Genomic DNA, 23,981 nt, shown 5'->3' with positions numbered 1-23,981 from the left:
ACGCACTTTACCTTTGTCTACGACAGAAGCACGCAGGAAGCACACACAGGGGCCACAAAACAAGTGCCGTAAAAGGGGGAACGGAACGCTGGCCGGTCCGTGAAGACGGTTCCCGACTCTCTGTTTCGGACATGTGCAAAACGGGAAAAACGGGCATTTAATGTCCTGTGCGCGAACACACTCCTCAAAGGGACCTTTGTGTCGGGACACACGCTAGCTCCGACCCATTAAAGCCTTTCTTTCTTTCTGCAACTGGGTCTAACCCATTTGTTAAATGTAGCGTAATGCACTGTTTCGAGTTAGTTTAGTTTAGTTTAGTTAAGTTTCTAGTTTTTAGTTTTGCAGTTGCCGGTTTTTAGATTTAGGCAACATTTGCACTAATGAGTGCACACGCCTCATACTCGATTTAACCAAAATAGCATACAGTGGAGCTTGTTGAGCTTTATTCTTTATAACTTTATTCAAATATAATATTTATAGTTTAATATAGTGTAGGACGAAGTTGAACAAAAGTTGCCTGAAGGCTTAAATAGTTATAAATTCTATTATCACATTTTAATTAATAATCTTCGGAGATATCTGCTTAAATTATAGAGTATCGACCCATGGCTTTTTACGGCCAAAAGGGAAAGAGAAATATCTGAAGGCCCACAAAAAGCAGGCAACACATATTTTGCCACTCTGTAAGGGAAATGCACGAAATACATTTTCAATGCAAATGCGCGTGTGTGCGAACGTAAAATATACATAAAGGAATAAAATAAATTCACACGCAACTGTCAATGGTTGCGTATTTGCGAGGACCCTTGGTCCTTGGTCCTCGGTCCTCAGTCCTCGGTCCCGCCCCCCGAGCTCCATTTCGCTCCCAGTTGAAGGCTGCCACCCACTTTGCCACACGGCTTTCCACCCCACCAACCTCGGCGACGGCTGCTTGACTGTTGGGTCTTGGGTAATATTTTATGCAAATTGCAAGTTAAGTGTGAAAATAGTAGTGATTGGTTTAATTCAGCAATGTCAACCAAATGGACCGATTGGTGGGCTATAGGGCGGTGGGTGTTGGCATCGCCAAAAAAAGAAAGAAAGGAACAAAAAAAAAAAACTGGAAAAAAACGAATGAAAAACGAAGCTGGGAAAGTGCAGAAACAGCAGAAAATCTGCAGGACTGGGAAATGCCGAACACAGAATACTAAAATGACAATTTCCGAAGCGAAGCGCCAAAACCGACAAAAACAAGGCCATGAAATCGAATTTTAGTTTTGGGCATTCAACAAATGCACTTACTGACGTTGAAGAAGATTTTTCTTTGTTGAGAAATAAAAAATAATGGAGATTTAAGACGTGTTTTTATGCAGCACTCTAAATTTTCTTATAATTTATCTGTAGTTATTTTGATATAGGCTTGAAAATATATATTTGCTCATTGCTATAAATTTTGTTTGTATCCTTTTATGAACTTTTTGTGATCTTCAAAAGTCAAGAACCAACTTTTACTGGCCATTTGTATAATTAGTGATAAGTAAACAATAATAGCAAACTTTATAGTATATTTAATGTAGGAGTCCTTCTTAGAGAATTTTAATTTACTTAAAATTTATTTAAAACATTTTGCTCAAATCAAAGGGCGGATTGGATATGCCTCCTATAGAAGAGCATTTGGAAAAGGCAACCAAATAAAAGCAATGCAGATTTTCATTGTCATGTAGCAAAGTCACTCGGCCCAGAAAGAGCAATGCGGGGAGGCCGAGGAAGGCGTTGAGTGAAAAGGGGTTTCTGGGGAAGCAAAAACCAACAGCAATTTCAGGAGCATTTAGAGCAGTCGCCGGTCTGCAGTCCTTTTTGTTTTTTATATAAAATTTGTAGCAGTTTTTTTTGCTGCCCACTCCGACTTCGACTAGTGCGCTTAACCATTTAGCTGATGTAACAGCCCAGCCGAGCAGCAGCCACCGCCGACAGACAGCACCAGCCCCAGCACAAGCACAAACCCCAGCGGAATGTCCTTGTCAGCATTTTGCGCAGTGAAATTTTTCGGTAAAATCTATTTTTCATCTTGGATTATGTGAATACATGAATAGGAAGCAAGAAGAATGGCAAGTTTTATTGTGACAGTTGAAGTTCGTATTCTGTGGATTCGCCTTCGCATTCACACTTCCCATTGTACTTTTGCCACTCTGATCCTCCGACTGCCCAGTGTTCCATCCGATGCGACCACATTAATCAAATATCTGCATAATTAATTGTTCCTGATAATGCTTTTGAGTGCAAAACGATGCTTCCGTAGAGTCAAAATGCACTACGAAAAACAGTATACAAATCATAATAGAACTTGGTATTAGAAAGTAAAATGAGTGCAGTATGAACTAGTTAGCATAAGACTGTAATCACACAACCACAACTAAATTAAAATTTATTATATAATTTAAAAAAAAATTGTATTTCAAATGTAATAATAATATTTTCCAGTGATTGCCCAGTGTGCTTGTTGCTTTACTGTCTTTTGAATGCCAGAGCGATTGTGCCAGCGCAATTCGGGCTTCATTAGAGCCATGTTCTACAAATGCAGGCCCGTATGGCATGCCTATGTCACATGCCCGCCGCTCAAAAGTATGCCATAAAGTATGCAATGCCACTGGACCTGGACGCCGAGTGTGTGCGGATCTCTGTCTCCGTTTCCCTCTCTCTCCCTTCTCCACATTTCTCTTGCCACTTCCCCGGCTGTGTGCGCACCTGCCTGCAATCGTAATTTCAATAAAAGTTGTTACGTGCACGTTGAAATTTTAATTGAAAGCACCAACCACACTCACACACTGCTGTTCTTACTCAAACAGTCCCACTCACATACACTCGCATTAACAGATGAGGCTAAGGAAATGGCAGCAGATATGGCTTCCTCTTCATAATTTTTTATCAAAATAATATCTTACATTTTCTTTAAATTTATCATCTAGTTTTTCTTAGAGTTTATAGTTATTTTAAAATGGTTTCAGGGCTCTATTTGCTTAAACATAATTAAAATTAAATTGATTGACCGCTTTAAATGAGCATCAAGTGAGGATTACGTATGTTATTATACACATATTTATTTACATAGAAAAAGGGTATGACTTTTCATAGCAGAGAGATTTTGCACCAATCAAAAACAAAATTGTAGTTTTCTATTTCTAGTTACTTGTTCTTGTTATCCGTTTTAATGCTTTTAAGGATACACTTTTATCTTCAATGATATAAACAATTTTACTTACTTAATACTACTTTTTTGACCACAACTGTGCCCTCAGTGCCTTCTGTGTCCTCGTTCGCGTCCTCGTTGTGCGTCAGCTGCTATTCTGCGACCCTCATCAGTGGAGTCCCGAACAAAACAGCAATGGGGACAACGAGCATGACATTTCAAATGCGTTGCGGCTAAGGAGATTATATTGCATCAGGTTTGATGATGAAAAAAAGATGCGCCACATGTGTCTCTCTCTTGCTTTGCATGTATGTATGCACCTGAGCGTGTGTGTGTGTGGCTTTGAGGGAGTGTGTGTGCAGCAGCGATTAAAATTAACTACAATATTGCTGTTCCCTGGAACCACAAAATGCGTTTTAGTAAGCAGCATCGCCTCAGTGTATTCTATAAAAATAACACACGTAACTTCAGATCTAAATTTCAAGCCATGTTGTGAGCTTTTTATGGTCTCCTCTTAGTCTTTGGATTAGAATAGTAAAAAAATGTAGGCAGAGCCGACCTTCCATGGCTAGCAAAAGCCAGCCAGATCAGGGAGGCCGGGTGCTTGCCACTACACCGCCAGCTGCCTATCCACCTTTTCCACGATGTGGGGAGCGATGGCGATGCCAACCAAATCGTCCTGGAGCTGTTGGGAGACCGCGAGAGCGTACCACAACCACTGCCTGCGTCCGCTGTATTCGGCACTGGAGCCAGGTGAAGAACCAGGTAACCTGCCTTCCCCTTCACCTCCTTCGATGGCGTCTACTATTGATGGGGAGCAAGTCTCTCTTCCTTTATTCGACATCATAGTTGTATGGTATCACTTTGACTTTTATGAATGATACGATTCGCTTGGAGGAAAACTATACTGACAGCAAAATTAAATGTGGCCTGATTCATTTGGTCTACAGATAACGAAGTTTATTTATTTCACGAATATTTAGAAATGTTAAGTTTTGAGTTTTTCATATTTTAATCGAAGGTGCAGTGACGGTATTTAAGAGTGACTTTCTAAGAACGATTCATCATCATCATGGACGCGCTATAAATGAGTTTGACTATCTGCAAAGCTGTCTTAACAGACAGAGACATAACACCGAGTATCACAATTGTCGGTGGATGCTGAGACTCCCGCAGCGTAAGACCAAAGAGCTTCCGCTGGCCGGCACTCAACTCGTACCAGTTCACATTGCAAATGGTCTCGTAGACTTGGTCATACTGTTAGGACATAAAATGGTTACAACAGATTCACAAAAAGTCATTTTAGGTAACTGAAACTCACTCCAAATTCTAGTTTAGTACCCAAAATGCAATAAATGGACATGCTGTAGGCTGATATTACGCAGAATATGGCCACAGACAGGTTAAAGCCAGATAAATTAATGCTGAAACCGATCATCACTGATATAGCCATGGTTAAGACCTGAGTGGCAATCAGTTCATAGTATATCGCGTTCACCGTGCGGCAGTAGCTTGAGGAAGCAATATAAATTTGAATATATTTAAATGGATATGTGATGAATTTCAGAAACTTCATACTCGGTAAAAAGTTGATGCCATTTTATGACTTCTAATAGCAAATGATGACGCTCTTCCTCCCCTCTAATCTGGAAACCCACTGGTAACATTTCTCTTAATTTGGCTTTTTCTTCCAGGGACTCGTTAAGCTCATCTACCTTAAGCTGCAGCAAGTCGGCGAATGTCAGAATCTGAGTCAATCCGAGAAAGACAAACAAGTCCCCAGCATAGAATCCAACGACAGTAACGACCAATGAGATCTGCAATATAAAGAATAAAATTCTTAATGATGCGATACAGGTTAAATACATTTAAAAAGAGGCCCTTAGTACCTTAGTACTTAGTATACTCTTACCAAATTAACCAAGAAGGTCACTGTGTAGCCAAAATTACTTTCCAGCGGAAAACCGGGGATCACGGTCTGCGTGGCCGTGACCCTGGTTCCGTCATACATAAGCCTAGCCAGTGGCAAAAAGATTATTATGGAAAAGGTAATGAAATATCCATTGCGAATGACTCGGATGAAGCCGAGTAGCTTATCTATGTTTGAGTTCAGGGCTGAGCGGTACAATGTCCCACGTTTCTCATACGCCTCGTAGATGCTCCTTGTAAATAGAGTAAGGTTCCTCATGTCCTGCTGCTTCAACAGACATGTCAGGAACTTGCCGAGCCCATGAAACAGGCCACCTATCATAGAGCTGGCCTTAAGGCTCTCCACCAAACCGCCGCCGTTATTGACTATGGAAAATACGGCAAAGGCCGTATAGCTGACAATCGCAAAGGTTGTGGTCCAGGTGCGATAATTAAACTGCAAAATGGGCGCCATAACGTCTACGCCTAAAAAACTGGTCAAACTGTTAATGTCCTTTGTGAGTTCGCGAAAGCGATTCGACGGATTCACTGCCACAGGGGTTTTCATTGTTAAGTAACTTGAGTGAAATGTAAATGCCAAGTATTGTCCCTTATATAGCAAAAGGTTTCTTGAGAGCCCGCCGTGTGTGCAAATGCCAAAGAAATTATCATTATTAGTGCGTAATTACGGTTGTGTTATTAAACAAAAGTCGATTTAATCGATGCGATTAAGTAAAATAACTCAATGTTGTCGATAATTACAATAATGAACAAAGATTACAAACAGGTGACAATATTCTTTTTAAGGTTTTTATTTAAAGCTATGGATTTAGCAATGAATGAATTGTAAACATTAATTTAGTACTTGGTTTCATTAACCTATTTTTCTCGAGCTTAGATCATGCTGCTACTATATCCCAAATTTCCATTTGTTTTGTAATTTAAATTGACAATGACTACCTTATCTGAACGCCGTTAGGGTCAGCAAACTAGTGGTCTATTATCTTGTAAAATTATTTATTATTTCGCCAATCTTGCTTACCTTTCAATTGTCCTTATGGGAGAGATTTTTTCGCTCCTGCGTCAGACAACGGATTTGAAATAACGAGCGAGAATGGGTGAAGCCTTGACGGCTTCACAGGGGACGCGGCTAAAACCTCGACCGACCACAAGCTAAGTCGTTAAAACAAAGAACCCTATCGGCTTACGGAAACTTTGCTGCAGCACAGTCCCAGGCTGGAAAACATGTTCACTTTGGCCACTGCCAATTGTAAGTTTTGCATGTAAAGCGCCAAAAGTTTATGCTAAACTTTTGCCATTTTCCATGGATTCTTTTCGCTTGTCCTTTTGTTTTTGTCTGAATTTTAATTCCTCCCGAAAAGTATGTAAATGTTGCCGACAGCAACTATCGAACGGCTCCGATGTCGTTAGATTTTATGCGAAGGGCTCGTCGAAGGGTCTCCCCACAGACCTCAGAGCCAATCTGCATAGAAAGCTGGTTAAACACGGCAAAATATGATCCAAATAGAGTTTTTGGCCGGCCAGAAGGAGCTGCGTAAACAAAGGCCTTGACATCGGCATCGCTTACATCGCTGGCCAACGAGATGCGAGACAAGATTCGCCGGGATTTCGAGCTATTTATCGAGCACTCGACTCAATGCAGCATTAAACCAATATCCTCACTCGATAAAGCCACATTTCAAGAGCAGCAGCACTAGGCCTCAGCAAATATTTGAAGTCCAGCAGCTCCAAGTGGACAGGAGACACTAGACAATGGACGTGGACTGTGTGTGTGTGCATTGCTACCAAGGAGTTGCGGCATTAAAAATCAATGAAACTCCGGCTGCCCGCCGCCTTTATAATTGATGACTTAATAAACATGCAGCGGCAAGCCCCCGAAAAATAGGGCACAAAGTAAGAAACTTGACCAATATGCACGGAAACTTTGTAAATTATGCAAATGCACTTGCCCGGGTCTGGTCTGGTCTGTTCGGATGGGCAGAAGGACCCACCAGGACTCCGCTTCTTGGAGTTCCTCTGTGTGTGTGTGTGTGTTGGAGTGCTTAATGACGCAACACGCGCTGTTCAATGGTCCGAGTACATAATTCTCGCTGCAGTTTGCTCCAAAGTTTGTGACTACACTGAAATGAAAGGGGAAAATTCTAAAGCTCGTCGATCTTAACACTTTTAGATGTTCGTTCAATTTTTCTTGCACCTCAAATAAATGCTATTTCTCAGTGCACGACGCACTGCCGGCCGGACTAGTTCATCAAAGTTGGTTCGAACACAAACGAAAGTTTCGAGCCGCAGCCATGAAAGATGCATGGCGACTGGCCCTGGCCTACCAGTGCCCGTACACCTGAACATACACCTGTGTGGACGAGGACGTCTGCCTCTGACAAGCGAGCGGCTTTGTAAAGTCAACAAACCAAAAATCCTTAGAAAAGGCTGACCGGCGCAAAAGGGGATGCGGCAAATGCAAAAGCAAAGTTTTGGCTAAACTCTTTTGTGGCATCCATGCTTTTCCAGGAGAGAATTGGAGGACTTGTCGCTTCTAAAAGTCCTGGTTTTTTCTTGCTTTGCCTTAAACAGCTCCATTTCCGGTTTCCAACGTCCCTTGGGCGAGTGTTGCCAACATGTCTGTTAAGCAATTGCGCCAACTTTTTGGCCTTTTCGCCTGGAGGCCAGTCCGGCAGCAGAACTTTCCAGCGAGACGAACGGCAGGTCGTAAATTTCAAAAATTTGAAAACAACTGCGGCTGTGTGGCAGTGGCACCAACACCAAATATTTTTCACGCGCTGACCGAAATTATTTTAAATCACCTGCTGCCCGGCATTTATCATTAGAGCCCGACGTTGTCGTCGTCCAGCAAGTCGGTCTCCCTAACGACCGCAGAAGACTTCGGCTCAACTCCCTGGGCGGCTACAACGATAGCAAGATTTGGGAAAGAGCACTTTATTTTGGCCAAGCCATTGCCACGCCCCTCGTCCTGCGCTGTGTCCTTCGGAGGACCAGCACTCTTTGCAACCCACTCATAATGTTCACTGCTCCTGATGTTATTTTGCCATTTTCGCGCTGGCCTGCGGTTTGAGGGGGAGAACTGTTTTGTTATCACAGTGATAAATGGAAAATTATTTTGAATCGAGCAACTACTTAAAAGAATTCCCAAAGGTTGTAATAAATTTGGCACATAGCACACCCACTCACTCCCCCACACACATCCCCGCCCACTCCGAGCTCATGCATCACACACTCACTTACTCGGAGGAAGTTGTGTTTTTCACCGCGCTCCGCTAAATTATCCTTTTAAGCCGGTTAAGCGTGTCAGGTATCCTGAAAAAGGCGTGTAGTGTAGTGTGAGACTCCCAGGTACACAGGTACGTACCCGGATCGTTCCTGGCTTCGGCTCCACTAGGCCCCGGACGCCCAAAAGTTTTTTGGCAATCCAGGCCGCCTCAGGAACCGGTGGACAGGGGGGAGGGGGAACTCCAGCCTCTCTTCCCAGCAGACGCCTTCCACTCTCGCTGCTTTCCACTTTCCACAAGCCTTTCCCCGCGTTTTCTTTTTGGCACTCAAACACAGCTGATCGCAGCTGATCCAGTGTTGTGTAACGCTTCCGCGGGAGCTTGTACAGCCGCGCCTAACAGCACACTTTAGTGTTGGAAAGTGCCTGCGGTTAAGCTTTCCCGCCCTGTGCCGTTTTAAATTTTTAATTTAAATCGACATATTAATTAATAAATTTTATTAATTGCCAACCCGGAACCGTGCAAGGTCGCGCAGCTGGCAGGCGGAAAAAGGTCTCGGATCTGACCAATTTCCGATTCCCCGCCTAGGCGGTGTCCCGAGCAAACGGGCTTCGGGGACCGAGTTGGGGCGGTATATCCCCCGTCGTAGAGCCAGGGGGAAATTCTTGGCCAGCGTGGGAGCCCTGCGCGGACTGACTAGCCGGATATGGAGGAGGAAAACCCCTGCGCGGGCAGGTCTGCACTAGCGAGCTCGCCATGTGCACCGAGGGATGAGGAGGAGGAGGCGGCGTTCGGGAGGAGCAATAAGCTCTCCCGTACGCCACCGATGTACGAGGCCCAAGAAGGTGGGCAGAGCACAGGCTCTACGCCGCCCCCTAAGAGGTTGAGGGACCCGGCTAGCCCGACTAGCTCACCGAGAACTACGCCGGCGAAGAAGAGCAAGGCTTCAGAGAAGGCAGCCTGCCTGCAGGATCTGCAGGAGATGGGCAATCTATTACAAGAGGTCTCATCGAGAATGATGGATAAGTCGACGCGGCATATCACCGTGCCGCTGAGGGAAATGATTGCCAGGGTGAAAACCCTGCACTCGAGCATCCTTGCGGCAAGCAGAGCGGCCGCGGCAGGAGTCAGCGACAGGCAGGAGAGCCGGGTCGCAAACAACCTGTGCCGGAAATGCGCCCAGATTACCAAAAGCGCGGACAAGGAGCAGCAAACGGTGACCACCTGGAAAAAGGAGGCCGCGGCCCAAACCGAGCCTTGGAGAAGGCTAAGCCAGCCAGATGCGCCGGGATTACCCGCACCGGTGCTGGCCCCGCCACCCCCTCGCCCAGCGCAGCAGAAAAGCGCAAGGGCGCCCAAGAAGCCCCGTGCGAAGCCGCCAGCGGCGGTGCTTGATGCATCGGAGCAGCATAGGCCAGCTCGGAAGCCTGAGAGCCAGGCAATCCCCGTAAACGACTGGGAGGTCGTGGCGAGGAAGCCGAGAACAGCGCGCCGCACTCGCCCGGACGCTGTCATTGTCCACGCGAGCGGCAAGTCCTACAGCGAGGTGCTCGCAATGGTTACGAGGAGAGAGGACAAGCAGCTGTCGGACCTGGGACGCTGCGTGTCAAAGGTTCGCCGAACCAACAACGGTAACCTGCTCCTGGAGGTGGCGAAAGGTAGCGCCGAGAGCGCCACGACAATGAGGGAGAGCATCGAGAAGGTACTCGGAGATACAGCGTCGGTGCGCGCAACGACAGAGGACTCAAAAGTCCTCGTCTTGGAGGTGCGCAATATCGAGCCGATCTCGACGAAGCAGGAGGTCTGCGCCGCACTCGCGGGCCAGTTTAACTTCGAGGCGGAGAGGGTGAAAGTGCGGAGCATGCGCCGCAGTTTTGCTGAAACCCAAACTGCGATAATCAGCCTTCCCGTATCCCTTGCCAAAGCCGTCCTCCATAGAGGTGAAGTTCGGATTGGATGGACCATCTGCAGGATCCGGGAACGAAGTGGTCCCGTGAGGTGCTTCAGATGCCTAGAACCTGGGCATATTGCGATCCACTGCAAGGGCCCTGTGGACAGGAGCGGTTGCTGCATTAACTGCGGCGAGCCGGGACACAAGGCGGCTTCGTGCAACAAGGAGCCGTCTTGCTTCATATGCTCCGCGGCCGGAAGGAAGGAGACGAGGCACAAGGCAGGCGCCAGGGGATGTCCAGCCTCGAACAGTGGGTATGCGAATCCCAAGCCTGCATGCAGTTGATTCAACTCAATCTGAATCACTGCAGGGCTGCGCAGGATCTCCTGTCGCAGACGGTGCGGGAGCTGGGCTCGGAGGTGGCAGTCCTGAGCGAACCCTACAGGGTCGGTACCAGCCGCGTCTGGGCCACTGACCGCTCTGGCAAGGCGGCCTTGTGGCTCTGCGGAGCGGATGCTCCGGAGATGTGCGACACCAAAGCAGCGGAAGGCTTTGTCCGGGCGAACGTCGGCGGCACTTGGCTGTACAGCTGCTATCTGGCACCCAGTCTCTCATTGGAGGCGTTCGGCAGGATTCTGGACGAGCTGAGCAGCGATCTGCGTGGGCGGAGCAACGTCGTGGTCGGCGGCGACTTCAACGCCTGGGCCATGGAATGGGGATCCTCCCGGACCAACGCCAGAGGCCGAGCGGTGCTGGAGACCTTCGCCTCTCTGGACGTAGTCCTTCTGAACGAAGGCTCCCGGCAGACCTTCAGCAGGGCCGGGGTGGGCTCGGTAATCGACCCCACCTATGTCAGCAGTGCGCTGGCCAGCCGCGCCCGATGGAAGATCAGCGAGGCCTATACCGCCAGCGACCACGAGGCTATCGAGTGCTCGATAGGCGCCGCGCATCGCACGAGTGGGTCCCTACTCCCGGATAGGAAGGCGTTCCGGCAAGACACCTTCAGGCCGCGGGATTTTGCATATGCCCTCGAGGGCTTCACGGCAGGCGAAGCAGACGGAGCCAACGAGACGGCCGACAAGCTGGCATGGGCCGTGGACGGCGCTTGCAGGCAAAGCATGCTACTGAGAAGGCCGTTCAGAAAGCACCACTCCCCGGTGTTTTGGTGGAGCGAGGAGATCGCGGACCTGCGCCGTAAATGCCACCGCAGCAGAAGATTGATGCAGCGAGCTAGAGGCACCCCGCGCCTTCTTGCGTGCAGCGACCGCTACAAGGCAGCAAGAAAGGAGCTTAAGACTGCCATTAAGAACAGCAAACGAGAATGCTTCCTCAAGCTGTGCGACGCCGCCGAGGAGGATCCATGGGGAGGAGCCTACAGAACGGTAGTAAAGAGGCTTAATGCGGGTGGCTGTGCCCCAACCGACCCGGCGACGCTGGAGAGGATAGTTGGCTCCCTGTTCCCGAGCGGTCGGCAGGTCTTGATCTGCCCCAGCACCGAGTTGGGCGACATCCGTTGGGTCACGGAAGCTGAGGTTCTCCTTGCCGGTAGAAGCCTGAAGCCCAAGAAGGCTCCGGGGCCAGACGCGATTCCGAGTAGAGCAACCAAGTTGACTCTATCGCTGCTGACGTCCGAAGTTGCCGGCCTGTTCAACAAGTGCCTTCTGGAGGGGACGTTCCCCGACAGATGGAAAAGGCAACGTCTGCTTCTGCTGCCCAAGCCAGGCAAGCCACCAGGAGAAGCATCGTCCTACAGACCGATCTGCCTGCTGGACTCGATCGGCAAGGTGTTCGAAAGGGTGATCTCAACCCGGCTGAGCCAAGCTATCGAAGCCGCTGGTGGACTCTCCCCGGAGCAATATGGCTTCACGAAGGGGAAGTCTACGCTGGACGCCATTGCAAAGGTAGTCAAATTGGCGCAGGATGCCATTGCCGGAACCAGGTGGAAAGGAGGAAGCAAGTCCTACTGCCTGGTGGTCACCCTGGACATCAGGAATGCCTTTAACTCGGCAGACTGGAGCCGTACGCTAGAGTCCCTGAGGAACTTTAACGTCCCTGGGTACTTGCTGAACGTAGCTCACAGCTACTTCAGCAACAGGGTACTCTTGTTGGACACGAGCATGGGTCCCAAAGAGCACAACGTCTCAGCCGGAGTCCCGCAGGGCTCTGTCCTGGGTCCTCTCCTTTGGAACGCAATGTACGACGGCGTGCTGAGGCTTCCGATGCCAGTCAGCACCAACCTGGTTGGATTTGCGGACGACGTCGCTATAGTGGTGGTAGCAAAGGAGCTAGCATCTGTGGAGGCGCGCGCGGACACGGCCATCCAAGCCGTAGAGTCGTGGCTGGCGGTTGCAGGTCTGGAGTTGGCGGCCCACAAGACGGAAGCGGTCCTAATCTCGAGTCGGAAGGCGGTGGAGACTGCTAGCGTGCTGGTTGGAGGGACGAGGATCCGGTCGCAGAGGGCGATCAAGTACCTGGGCGTTATCATCGACACCCGGCTGTCCTTCAAGGAGCACCTGGAGTACGTCCACCAAAAGGCTAGCGGCACGGCTGGAGCGCTCTCCAGGATGCTGCCGAACACTAGAGGTCCAAGGCAGTACACGAGGAAACTCCTCTCATCGGTGGTGACCGCGCAGATCCTGTATGCGGCACCAGTTTGGGCTGAAGCTATTTCGGTCAAAAGCTACATGCGAGGAGTGGAGGCGACTTACCGGCTATGTGCCATCCGGATCGCATGCTCGTTCCGGACAATTTCGGAGGACGCGGCACTAGTGATCGCAGGGCAAGTCCCACTGACGGAGCTCATTAGGGAGAGGAAGGAGATCTCCGAATCCCTACAGGACAGGCGATTACCACAGTCCTACGCTGAGGTGAAGCATACCGCTAGAAGAAGGAGCATGGAGAACTGGCAAGCTCGATGGGACTCTTCTCCGAAAGGCCGGTGGACGCACAGGCTCATCCCAGACCTAGCGCGATGGGTTGATAGGGCGCACGGCCAGGTGAGTTTTTACCTCAGCCAGGTGCTTAGTGGCCACGGATGCTTCCGCCAGTACCTGAAGCGCTTCGGCCACGAGGCGGAGGACTGGTGCCCGGAGTGCGGCTCCGGCATAGTGGAGGATGCGCACCACGTTCTCTTCGAGTGCCGCAGGTTCGGCCTCGAGAGACAGGAACTGGAGGAAGCAGCGGGATCCTCGATTAGCGCCGAAACCTTGGTGCCGAGGATGCTGGAAGACCCAAAAGTTTGGGAAGCGGCAGAAACATTTGCCGCACACGCCATGAAGACCCTCAGAGCGATGGAGCGAAGGCGGAAGGAGCGGCCGGAGTAGGGGCCTCCACGCCCGCGAAGCAATGCCTGGCGGCGGTACCGCACGGCGTGAGCTTCTATTCCCAAGTACCTGTTCCGTCTTGTCCTAGTTGTAACTTTAAGTGTATTATAGTTGATTAGTATTGTAAGATGGAATAAAAATAATTGGAATACAAAAAAACTCCGAGCTCATGCGAGGAAGGACAAGTTGGTAAGACCGAATCCACGTTGAGCTGGCTTGGTAATGTCCTTCCAGATAAAAAGGTGATTGACGAAGGGAAAGCAAAAGTCATGGCCGAAATTCCACTTAGCAATGCAGTTGTCGTTGTCAGGGAGGGATAAGCAGTCGGCGGGCGCACAGTGGGCGGCGAAGAGCCAGGAGGGAGTGGGTTGGGATCCGAATTCCATTCTGGCATGCACTTAATTTGTATTGGGAGTTGGGGACAAGGTGCTCCGAAGCGACTGAAAAGAAAATCGACCCTGAACCGATTTGATAAAGCTTTTCTAGATCTACACAGAGGAAAATGAAGGACGGTCTCTTCCCATTGATGAAAGTTCACTACCGAAGAGAGTAAATGTGTAAATTGAAAATTGTGAAAAGGTAAAATGAAAAGCATTCTTCCTTTGTTATTAATAAAATGTATTTTTCGCGAAGACCCCTTAAACACTCATAATTCTCATAAAATGTATAGTGTGGCAAGAACCAGAGCATCTGCAGGAAGGTCTCCCGGGACTTGGGGCAATCACCGATCTAAGCACAAAAGCACACGGAATAGCGGAGCGAGCGCACTCGACGAGCAGCTCTAACAGCATCTATTTTTATTTCATTAGGTAGAAAAATAGCCGGCAAGGTGAGGCCCCAGGCAGCTACGCCATCAAAACAAAGCGCAGGACAATGTGGCAGGCGGAGGCGGTGGCGGAAACGGCAGTCCTGGCAGTCCACAAAAAGAAACTGCTTCTCCGCTTCTCAATTAGGTTAGCTTAATTTAAATTTGCTTCGAGTGCTTGGCAAGTGCTTGCCAGACATGAGCAGCCAATATTAGCAAATGCTTTAAGTGCGCCCCAAGTGGGAAAATATCAGAGCGAGCTTTTCTCGAATTAACCTTCGTAAACACTTGTTACATCGGAAATTAAAAATAGCTTAGCTTATATAACTTGTCTGAACGATAAAGATTTACTTAAATAATTGTTCAGTACAGGGTATGAAGTGGTTCCTGGACGGAAAGGACAGGCGTTCGAATTATAATCCAGATTTGAAGCATTAAATCAACATCGGTATCTCTCAGTAATAAACTTCAACCCAAAGATTCAGCCACCTACAAAGAAAAACATACCAGCAACATGGACTTTGATGAGGAAGTGGAGGTGGAGCTGCCGCACTATGCCCGGAAGTTTCGGATGCCCAGTGATCCGATCCTGCTGGCCTCATACGAGCTCTTCAAGCCCTCACGGCAAACCCAGGCTCTGAACAGCGAGCGGCATCGCGAAATTTTCGCCGAGGCCTTCATCGAAGGCGAGCTGGACACGTTGGAAAATCTTTGCGTCAAGGCCCTGGCCAAGCAGGGTATCCAAGGCTTTTCCCCGGTTCTTCTGGAGAAACCGACGCTGATGAGGGTCTTCTTTGACACCCTGGATGTGGAGCTGCCATTGCGGTAGGTACAGTGACTGAATTGGACTTTTATTTGTGGTAATTTTTGACCGCAGGGAATGCTATTTGATCGAGGACCAACGCTACTGGCGGCGCGTGGTGCTAGACAAAACTCTTGACAAGACGCTGCACCTGAAGCGCTGGAACGAATTTGACTGGAAGACGGAGGGCGTGAGCCGGAAGTTTGTGGAGCTGGTGGAGACCTGTCCGGTGAACGTGGTGCCAGAGCAGAAGCTTGCCGCCTTGGCGCAAAAGGTTTGGGAGCATGTGAGCTCCATACACGTCCGCAGGCTGCAGCCGCTGGCCGATACCGTGTTTCAGAAATACTTTGAAAGCGATCCCGACCAGGACATAACCTCTTCCTCCTCGGAAGAGGAGGAGATCTCCAGCGACGAGCCCGATACAGACATGGGTGAGGAGGAGGGCGAGGAGGAGGAGGAGTCCCGTAAGTCCGAAGTCGCCATTCAATTTTGGCACACGGCTGACAGCGAGCCAGAAATCAATGACCGACGAAATGCGCGACATCAGCGCAACGCCGTCAGGCAGCAGGCTCGCAGTGTGCTGGAAAGGAAGCGAGCGGAACACATGGAACGCAAGGAGAGGCTTCGGGAGAAGCGGGAGGCCAGGAAGGTCGTGGAAGTCAAGAAGAAAAAGAAGAAGAAGAAGGAAAAGCCCATTGGGGATGTGTTCAGTATACCAGTGGCCCCGGAACCCTCGGACGATGAGGACACGAAGCCCGATCAGCGCAACAAGCTGCTTTTACTGCACCGGATCAAGCGCTACGACTATCCTGCAGAACACTGCAAGCACATCGACCTATCCATAATTCGCCATTTAAGGAATCTGGTCTCGCTCACATTGGAGTTCCTGGGGCCGGATAATGTCAAGGACTTTCACAGGTGAGTAGTCCCTGAAGAACCCTCGATTTATTATAACTATTTCGACCCTTCGATAGCCGCTACCTAAAGTTCTCGGATAGTGATATTGTCCGCCTGGGCAAGGGACTCCGTGAATTGCCATACCTGAAAACCTTTAAGCTAAGAAACGGGCGAATGGACCCCACGAAATTGCGAATTTTGGCCCGCACCCTTAAGGCCATGGACTCCCTGGAGGAGGTAGACTTTGGCTACAACCAAATGCCGGACGAGTGCTGCGATGCGCTGGTCTATCTGCTACAGCGGCCCAGGATGTACCGCATCCTCCAGCTGGAGTACAATCGTTTGGGCTCCAAAACGGCCGTAATGCTGGGCAAAGCCTTCATCGAGGCACAGGAAGGAGTGCTGGAGTACTTGGGCCTTGCCTACAACCCTTTTAACGAATCGGCCATTGAGTCGCTAGTGACGGGTCTGGTCGGCACCCCGCATGTGCTGGCCCTGAACATATCCGGGCTGGAAAACACAAAGGGTGCACTGGGTCGTGGGATCGGGAGGCTGCTACGCAATCACGAGCCGCTAATAAGCCTGGAAATAGCCGCCAACAACATCGGAGTTTCTCAGGGAGATAGCATCCTGAAGTGTCTAGAGAAGAATCAGAAGGTAAGCCAGGAATTTAAAAGCTCAGATAAGACTACTTGAATACTAACCTCCCGAAAGATCTTGTATATGGACTGCCGCGAGTGTGACCTGTCCCAGGTTCAGGAGTTCGAGGTGGACATGATTGTGCGACGCAACAACTACATACACGAAAACATGCATCACGGAGAGAAACTGTGCGATGTGATCAAGGAGCGGCGGCATCCGATAGTCCAGCGGATTGAGGACGACTATGAACGACTCAGGGAGTGCCAGAAGGTGAGACCCAAGTTCTCGAGCTCCAGCGTAGAAAGCATTCCGGAGGTGGTCGAGGAAAAGGATGAGGAGGAAAGGGACATTTGGGCAATTCTGGGACTCAAAAACCAGACAGCTAAAGTGGAAGAACCAGAGTCTCCAAAGGACTCCAGCTCAGAATCGCAAGTGATTAAAGAGCCGTTCGTCTATGAGCCCAACAATTTCGATCTGGAGGAGTTCCGCAAGTCTGTCTTCATGCCAGGTCCTGGAAATCGTTTTTTCTACCTGCAGCACAACAAACTGCCATAAATTCCATACGTTTCCAGCTCAAATATTCACCACAAATATTCAGCACAAATATTCAGATAACATTGTACCCTTAGTATGTTATTGCAGTATTAAACGGTTCACTCGGCCGGCACCAGTCATCTATCTTTATCCTTTCGGGGTGGCGCAATCTCAAGGGCTTGGAATGTCGTTCGACCTAATGGTCACTTTAAACCCCTGGCATAAAGTGCCGCGCTGGCATAAACCAAAATCTAATTAAGTCGCTGGCAACGTGTTTGGCTTCGGGCACGCCCACGAAACCTGCGGGGGGGAGGCCACACCTCATTTGAAGGTCATTCTGGAGACGCGAGGGTGACGGCAACGGCTAGTGCCAGAGTACTTGCACTAGAAGTGCAACAAAGTTGAGCAGTTTGCATTTAAGCAGCGCAGATTTGGGCAACAGTGTCGCCAATTTAATGCCGGTCCCTCGGTCTTCAGTCTCACCATCTACTTTTACTCCCCCGTCAATGCCACTGACACTGGTCTACTGGGCTATAAAAGACCCAGAAGTATGCACTAGAAAAAACTTTACTGTTATTAAAATTAAGTGGGTATAGGATTTAATTTATTCTGCTTTTCACTACAAAATTGCTTTCAATAATGTCGCAATGATGTCAAGAACCATCTAATAATAATTCATATTAAATCATATTTTTTTACAGTGTCCCGGGCTGCAGAAAAGCAGATTGGAGTTCGTGTTGTTAACAAAGCCAAAGCTCAGTGAGCATAAACAAATTAATGCATATGCCCGGCTCGCCTTAGGTGACGGAGTCTATCTTCCAATTGGGAGAAGTTCCCAGGAAGTGGGTGTTTAATGGAAGGAGGCGGGCTTCGCGGCCCTTCGTGGTGCAGAGTTCAGCGCCCCCTTCCAGCTCGTGAGGATTCCCATGGAAGAAATATGTGCGCTTGTAATTCAACTTATCAACGCGCCGAGCCACAAACTTTTCTCATCTACTTAACGCAGATAAGCGGCTGCCTTTTTCGCCATGTTTACTGGCTTCTAATTTGCACAGCCAGAGATACACAGATACACACGCTCGTAGACCAAACACTGAGACACACTGGCGATGCGTTGATGGCGTTAACTTAATTTTCAGCAGGCACTCGACTCCAGTCCGAGAGGGGAAAAAAGTTGCAAGCATTCCGGCGGAGCCGTTCGCCGTTCGCCTTTTTCTGACTTCTCTTGTGTGAAATAAAATTAACTAAATACGCTCACGAGTAACATTCATAATAAACATTAAGCAGCAAGGGCGAAAAAAGTCGAATAAATATAAAAAATAATATTTGCCAGACGACTCCTTTTTGCGATTACGCCGCTGTGGCCGTGCGGCCAGCGTTTTCGGGTTTCGCTGGGTCTGAGGCGAGCGGGTGAAATTATGGCATAAGTTACTTAGGAAGGAAAGCTGGCTTCTTGGTCCCCCAGCCATTCAGCCATCCAGCTTCCCTCCTCCCTCACTCCCTCAACGGAATCAACTTGGCTACACTTTACTTTTATGTGGCGCGCTCGGAATGTACTCGCTGGCGAAATAAAGATTCAGATACAGAGATACGCAGCGAGCGCCCAGATACAAGCACATTTTTAGCGATAAGCGTCATAAAGTTATCGTAAGTAAGCGCCGAAAAAAGTCAAGGAAATAGAAGAAAAAAGGAAAGAATTCTGCCTTCGGAAAAGCTTAAATACTCTTACAGGTAAGTCGTTTCTATGGTATCTAAGTACCTTAAATAGATTAGTAATATTGTTTGTTTGTGTAAATGATTGAATACGGGATTTTAATTTAAAGAGCAAGTAACTTAATTATAAATAAGTGAATCAACTTAAATTAGACAAAAATTAAACTAATTTCTAAAAAAAAAAAAACAAATGTAGATGCTTTCCAACAATTTCCTGCCACAAAGATCCTTGAAAACGTATAAACCTAACCCAAAAAAAAAGGGCAAATTGGAAGCACTAAATCCCAGCGAAACCACAAGTTGAAGCCACTTCTGGACTTGGTGTGGCGGGCACAAATAAAACTATGACAAGGACGTAACTTTTAGCCATCCCATCGGCCAGCTCCCATCGGATCGAGGTTCTGGGGTCCAGCAGCAAGTCAATTACGCAATGCCAGCCAAGTTTCGCGCTTTGTTCCTCCCGCCGTTGTCAGTTTAATGAAAGCTTTCCCAGCACTTCGACGCATCCGCGTGGCGGGGGTGAATCTGCGAGATTTATTTGTCCTGGCTGACTGGGGCTTAAGCAGTCGAACCAGATGGGTACTGGGGAAAATGCTCAGTCAATATTTTACTTGTTGAATATTTAAGCAACCTTCAGTTTTCATTTGGGGCATGGCCTTGAGGTAATCGAAAAATGCAACGAAATCTTAGAGTCAACTTCAGAAATAATTAAGAGAATATTTTTAACTATTTAAAGACAGCTTTAACCCCAGGGTTTTTGGTCCAGAACAGCATTAAAAACAGAAATGGAATTTCTGTAATGCATCACATGAATTCTCACTTATTGCATTCGAAGGCTTACAAAGTGACTCGCAACTTATTGCGTTGTCTTGGCACAGCGTTAATTGTTGTGTACATTATATCGGTGTAATGGCTGTAATCTGCTGGGGAATTAATTTAAATTGCACACAGAATGGGCGAAGGCTGAGGCATATCAAAAAATCAAAAGCGAAGGCCCCTTTGCGTGTGCAAGAGAAATCTTTACAATTTAATTCACTGGACCCATCAGCAGTCGGACGCAGCGGAAGTCGCCCGACTCGCTGTCGTTAATAAAACAACATATAGCCGTCCATTAAGCATACATACATATACTCGTAGATTCTGTGCCGAGTCAAGCTGTACTTAAATGACAGGCGGACATGCATAAGTGACAGTGAAATGTTGCACTTGCAAATTCATCGGTTCGCTCTCGACTGCGACTGGGATTCGTGTAATCGCTGGTCATCCATTCAGGTAAATAAATATGCACCTGAATATACATATATAGAAGCGCATATATGGCATATGGTGCTGTGGAAATGCAGTAAGTGGTTCACCTCGGGAGCTTTTAATCTGGCTTCGTCCTGCCTCTTGAAATGATTAAAGAAACGCGAAAGCATTTCAGACAATTATGGAAATTTAAGTGCATTTTATTTGCATGGCGACACCTTAAAAGAAAGTGCCTTTGGCTGCAAGAAATGAGTGTCTGCATAAAAGGATATCATAAAATAATACAGAAAATAATTGGTTTAATGCATATTAAGTATAAATTTAATTTTTTATACAATTGTTAATAATTTATTTATTTATTTAACAAAAATATAGGTCAAATTCAGTAAAAATTATTAATTGAAATTATAAGAGCAAAGTAGAGCCCCCAAATTCCAGATTTTTAAGTGTGTTATTCGGGTTTTTCTCTACTCAACTGTTGCTTCCTTTACTCAACTGGCACCTGGCCATTAAAGGTGTGCCACTCACCTCCTTCCATTCCGACATCAGCACATATACGGTATATATAGCTGGAAATTGACAGTGCAGACTGCGCAAGCGGGAAATGCATTGCACTTCCGTCATCAAATAGCAATTTTGCAAACATTTGCAATTACTTTTCCGACTCGATCCCAATATTGTATTGATTCCGTGCAAATATCCCACGGGAATGCAATTTTCCGCCACCTCTGCGGAGTGGGGGTGGCAAAAGAATGCTCATCATATTAACGCCGAGCACCGAGCACAAGGCAATTCTACTCTCTACCTCAGGCAGACAGTTGGAAAGTTGTCAAGCAACATGCGTAGAATTAAAAGCCCTAAACTATGCAAAACTTACTCACCGCCTCGAACACGAGGTCGGGCCAAAAGGAAACGCTTTTTATGGCACAAAGGCGAAAATTCCCGGGGGGAGGGAGGAATGGCAGAGGGCAAACTAAAAGCCAAATCAACCCGACGGTCCGGCGTCCAAACAGCAAATGGCGGTCAGAACCATTCGGGTGAGTGTGTGATGACAACAACAAAAATGGAGAACGCCATCTAAATGCAGACCTTTGAAGCCGGTATACCCTTTCAGAAACTTGGTAAAGAGTCGACACATCTAAGGAATATATATTTCTTAAAATAATACCTGTTTATTAATTTATACATTTAAGTAGAAAACATTTAATCTTCTAAAAACCAGTCTGTTATGAAACTTGTGCTAGGAGTTCTACAAAAATAAAGACATATTTTATAGATATAAGGTTACAAATTGCTTTAGCAAAGCGAAATAGCCACGGAAAAGCAATAAAAAAAAAAAAGAAAACAACAACTGGCAACTTTAGTTTTTGAGATCCGGTCCATTTAGCCAACGACGACAACAACCTGGTAGCAATCAGGCGCATTTTCCGGCCCGACTACTGGCTGTGGTTGTCATGCATTTTAAAGCACTCTCGACAAAAGTTGATTTCTCTTTTGACCCATTATGAAATTGCTCCGGCAATTTTGCATAAACAAATTACAAAGCAAACACAAATGCTGACCTTTCGCCCCACAAGGAAGCTGCGGAGCTGGGAAGCGGGGGAACTGGGAGGTTGGGAATCTCAGAACTCACAATCAGAGCCAGACGGACCTGCCTTCTGCTTTTGTCAGTTACTGGGTAACTTTTTATCTGCCTGTTTGCATAGGATCAAAAAAGAAATGAAGGATAGCGCGTGCATCCCAGGGCTATTTTATTGAGTCCTTTACGTTTTTAGTAAATAACACAAAGGCAACTCAAAGGCGACAACAAATTGCCAGTAAATGGGGACACACGAAGTGGGTGCGTCCAACTTCTGAGGAATTTTCAAATAAGTTTGCTTTAATTTTCAACTGGATTGATTTCCATTAATGCCCACTGGGCCGAAGTTATACGACCTCCATGCAAATGATGCATAAAGTTTTGGGTATCCCCCAGTATGTGTGTGTGAGTGGGTGTGTGCTAGTGAAGTGGTTGACCTTTGATTGCCCGCCTCGTAGAATGTTCGCTCGCAGCTCAAATTAAAACCTCAAAGCGGTCAAACAAAGTTGCGGGAATTTGTGTGTGTGTGTCGGACAGTTAATATGTTTCAGAGAAAAATTAATCGATGCACTTACAGATGGACCAAGCCAGCTTTACTTCCCTGTGAAATGTGAGTAACTCAAAGGGTGTCCATTTGCCACAGGATTAAAAAAAAGTTAAACTGTTTCCATAAAATGAATGCGTGATATTGTATATATTTAAAGCGTTCAAATTGCAGTAAAAAAAAAGAACTCACTGTAAGTATAACTTAAGTTATACGTGAAATGTTTATATATTTCTGTAATAACTTCTAAGGAATGTATTGCTCATGGCAATCAACAACAAGAAATATATTTCCAGTGCAATGAAGGTGTGTTATATGGACTTGATTAAATGGTAAATTACATTTCAACATTTTTAAAATCAATTTTTATTTAAATTATCCGTTTAAAAAGATTAATTTCCCGATTTTACCTTCCTTGACGGTATTGATTTTAATGTCCAAAAGTATCGTTTCAAGAGAAACTTACTTGGTAATTCAGAAAGGCAATTATCGCTGCTTCGACGTTCTCATTTGCAGCAGATCAATTATTACTTTCTGGTCTTATCCTATTTAACTTGGCCATAACCGACCGACACATATATGTACATATATCTTAGCATTTTAAAGGCATATAAAACGTGTGCATAATTCAGTTCGACTGTCTACACTCATCTTGGGCAATATTTGAAAATTGGGCTGGAAAAACGAGTGGCCTTGTTGCATTGGCCATCGATGCATTTAGGCCAAAACCAACCGTATGCAGCAACAACAACTGCGAGAGCAGTGGGGAAAACTATCTCAAATTGATAGATATCCATCCGTAAAATGGAAAATACATTCAATAAGTTTTAGACAAGTTTTATCCATTACACCAAATGAAAGCACACGGCAAAGGAAGCCGAATTTTGTCGAAAACGAATTCCCCATGCCCGGGCACTTTCAAGGGGCCGACCGGAGTGTTCAGAATGCTAATCTACTGAAGAGACCGCACCTGGACAACAGCTCGGGTGGGAAAGGATAAAAGCAAGGAAAGCTGCAGCAGGTAAATACTCCGTCCAAGGGCCCATCGAAGCCAGAGCCGAAGCCAAAGCCGATGTGTGGGAGAGCCTAAGCGAGGTGTAAGCCCCTTTTTATGTTTGTTAGTCCATTGAAAAAGCGTAAGGAGGTGGTAGATGGTAGAGTTGGACGAAACATTTCTGAGAAAAACTACAAAAAAATAACACAGCTTTTTGAATTTAAAAAATATATACATTTTAAAATATGTTTTAAGGTATTACAACGAAAGGGAATGCATCCAACTTACTTCGGTATGAAAACTTAATAAATAAAGCAATAAAATTCCTTTTTTTATTGGTTTTTTTGAGTGTACATGTGTGGCGTCTACGACATCTGCATATGCAGGAGCTCCCGCAAAGCAGGACACGCAAAAGCGCAGCACAAATATTGACCAAACTGCTAAAGCATTCAGAGCTGGTGGACAACAATGGCCTGATAGAAGCGGGGGAACCGATGTGATGGTCAAATCCTAGGTCTTGACCTGGCAAAAACAGCAGCTGCACCAAAGGCAATGGCTATTCCCACCTTGCCTTTGGACGTGCACTTCATTTGCGTGTTTCTGTTTGTTTGATTTGCCATTCTCGCTTTCGCCTGCACTTAGCCATATTAATTTTCGAGTCGATGCTTCGATTTATTACGGAAATAACGCTGG

General features: G+C 47.0%; 2 protein-coding genes and 2 long non-coding RNA genes across 4 annotated transcripts; 2 read left to right on the top strand and 2 right to left on the bottom strand.

Moving 5' to 3' along the window:
* Positions 1–4,104: 4,104 nt before the first annotated feature.
* LOC108070632 (putative odorant receptor 83c) lies at positions 4,105–5,611 on the bottom strand. Its single transcript, XM_017161200.2, has 4 exons — positions 5,079–5,611; positions 4,745–4,983; positions 4,488–4,677; positions 4,105–4,423 (listed from the first exon to the last, which is right to left on the bottom strand). The coding sequence occupies exons 1-4, from the start codon at positions 5,547–5,549 to the stop codon at positions 4,217–4,219; spliced, it is 1,107 nt and encodes a 368-aa protein (XP_017016689.2). The 5' UTR covers positions 5,550–5,611; the 3' UTR covers positions 4,105–4,216.
* Positions 5,612–7,004: 1,393 nt separating this feature from the next.
* On the bottom strand, positions 7,005–8,600 carry LOC138928815 (uncharacterized). The gene is made up of 3 exons (XR_011445215.1): positions 8,460–8,600; positions 8,336–8,407; positions 7,005–7,215 (listed from the first exon to the last, which is right to left on the bottom strand). It is a non-coding gene; the product is annotated as an uncharacterized lncRNA (long non-coding RNA).
* A 6,185-nt stretch (positions 8,601–14,785) lies between these two features.
* Positions 14,786–17,346, top strand: LOC108070654 (uncharacterized). The gene is made up of 4 exons (XM_017161222.3): positions 14,786–15,163; positions 15,216–16,058; positions 16,115–16,694; positions 16,752–17,346. The coding sequence occupies exons 1-4, from the start codon at positions 14,853–14,855 to the stop codon at positions 17,232–17,234; spliced, it is 2,217 nt and encodes a 738-aa protein (XP_017016711.1). The 5' UTR covers positions 14,786–14,852; the 3' UTR covers positions 17,235–17,346.
* A 1,157-nt stretch (positions 17,347–18,503) lies between these two features.
* LOC138928927 (uncharacterized) lies at positions 18,504–22,718 on the top strand. The gene is made up of 3 exons (XR_011445336.1): positions 18,504–18,941; positions 22,328–22,487; positions 22,546–22,718. It is a non-coding gene; the product is annotated as an uncharacterized lncRNA (long non-coding RNA).
* Positions 22,719–23,981: the final 1,263 nt, after the last annotated feature.

The sequence above is a fragment of the Drosophila kikkawai genome, chromosome 3R, assembly GCF_030179895.1.
Source record: "Drosophila kikkawai strain 14028-0561.14 chromosome 3R, DkikHiC1v2, whole genome shotgun sequence".
In the NCBI taxonomy this organism is placed as follows: domain Eukaryota; kingdom Metazoa; phylum Arthropoda; class Insecta; order Diptera; family Drosophilidae; genus Drosophila; species Drosophila kikkawai.
This window is presented reverse-complemented; position numbering and strand designations above follow the sequence as displayed.

Excerpts from the sequence above, each read along its gene's own strand:
- LOC108070632 (XM_017161200.2), bottom strand. The coding sequence starts at position 5,549 with ATGGCGCCCATTTTGCAGTTTAATTATCGCACCTGGACCACAACCTTT. Across the intron at positions 4,984-5,078 it reads TGACCTTCTTGGTTAATTTG|ATCTCATTGGTCGTTACTGT; the intron begins GTAAGAGTATAC and ends TTTATATTGCAG. Across the intron at positions 4,678-4,744 it reads TGGCATCAACTTTTTACCGA|CTACTGCCGCACGGTGAACG; the intron begins GTATGAAGTTTC and ends TGCTTCCTCAAG.
- LOC108070654 (XM_017161222.3), top strand. The coding sequence starts at position 14,853 with ATGGACTTTGATGAGGAAGTGGAGGTGGAGCTGCCGCACTATGCCCGG. Across the intron at positions 15,164-15,215 it reads GATGTGGAGCTGCCATTGCG|GGAATGCTATTTGATCGAGG; the intron begins GTAGGTACAGTG and ends TTTTGACCGCAG. Across the intron at positions 16,059-16,114 it reads AATGTCAAGGACTTTCACAG|CCGCTACCTAAAGTTCTCGG; the intron begins GTGAGTAGTCCC and ends ACCCTTCGATAG.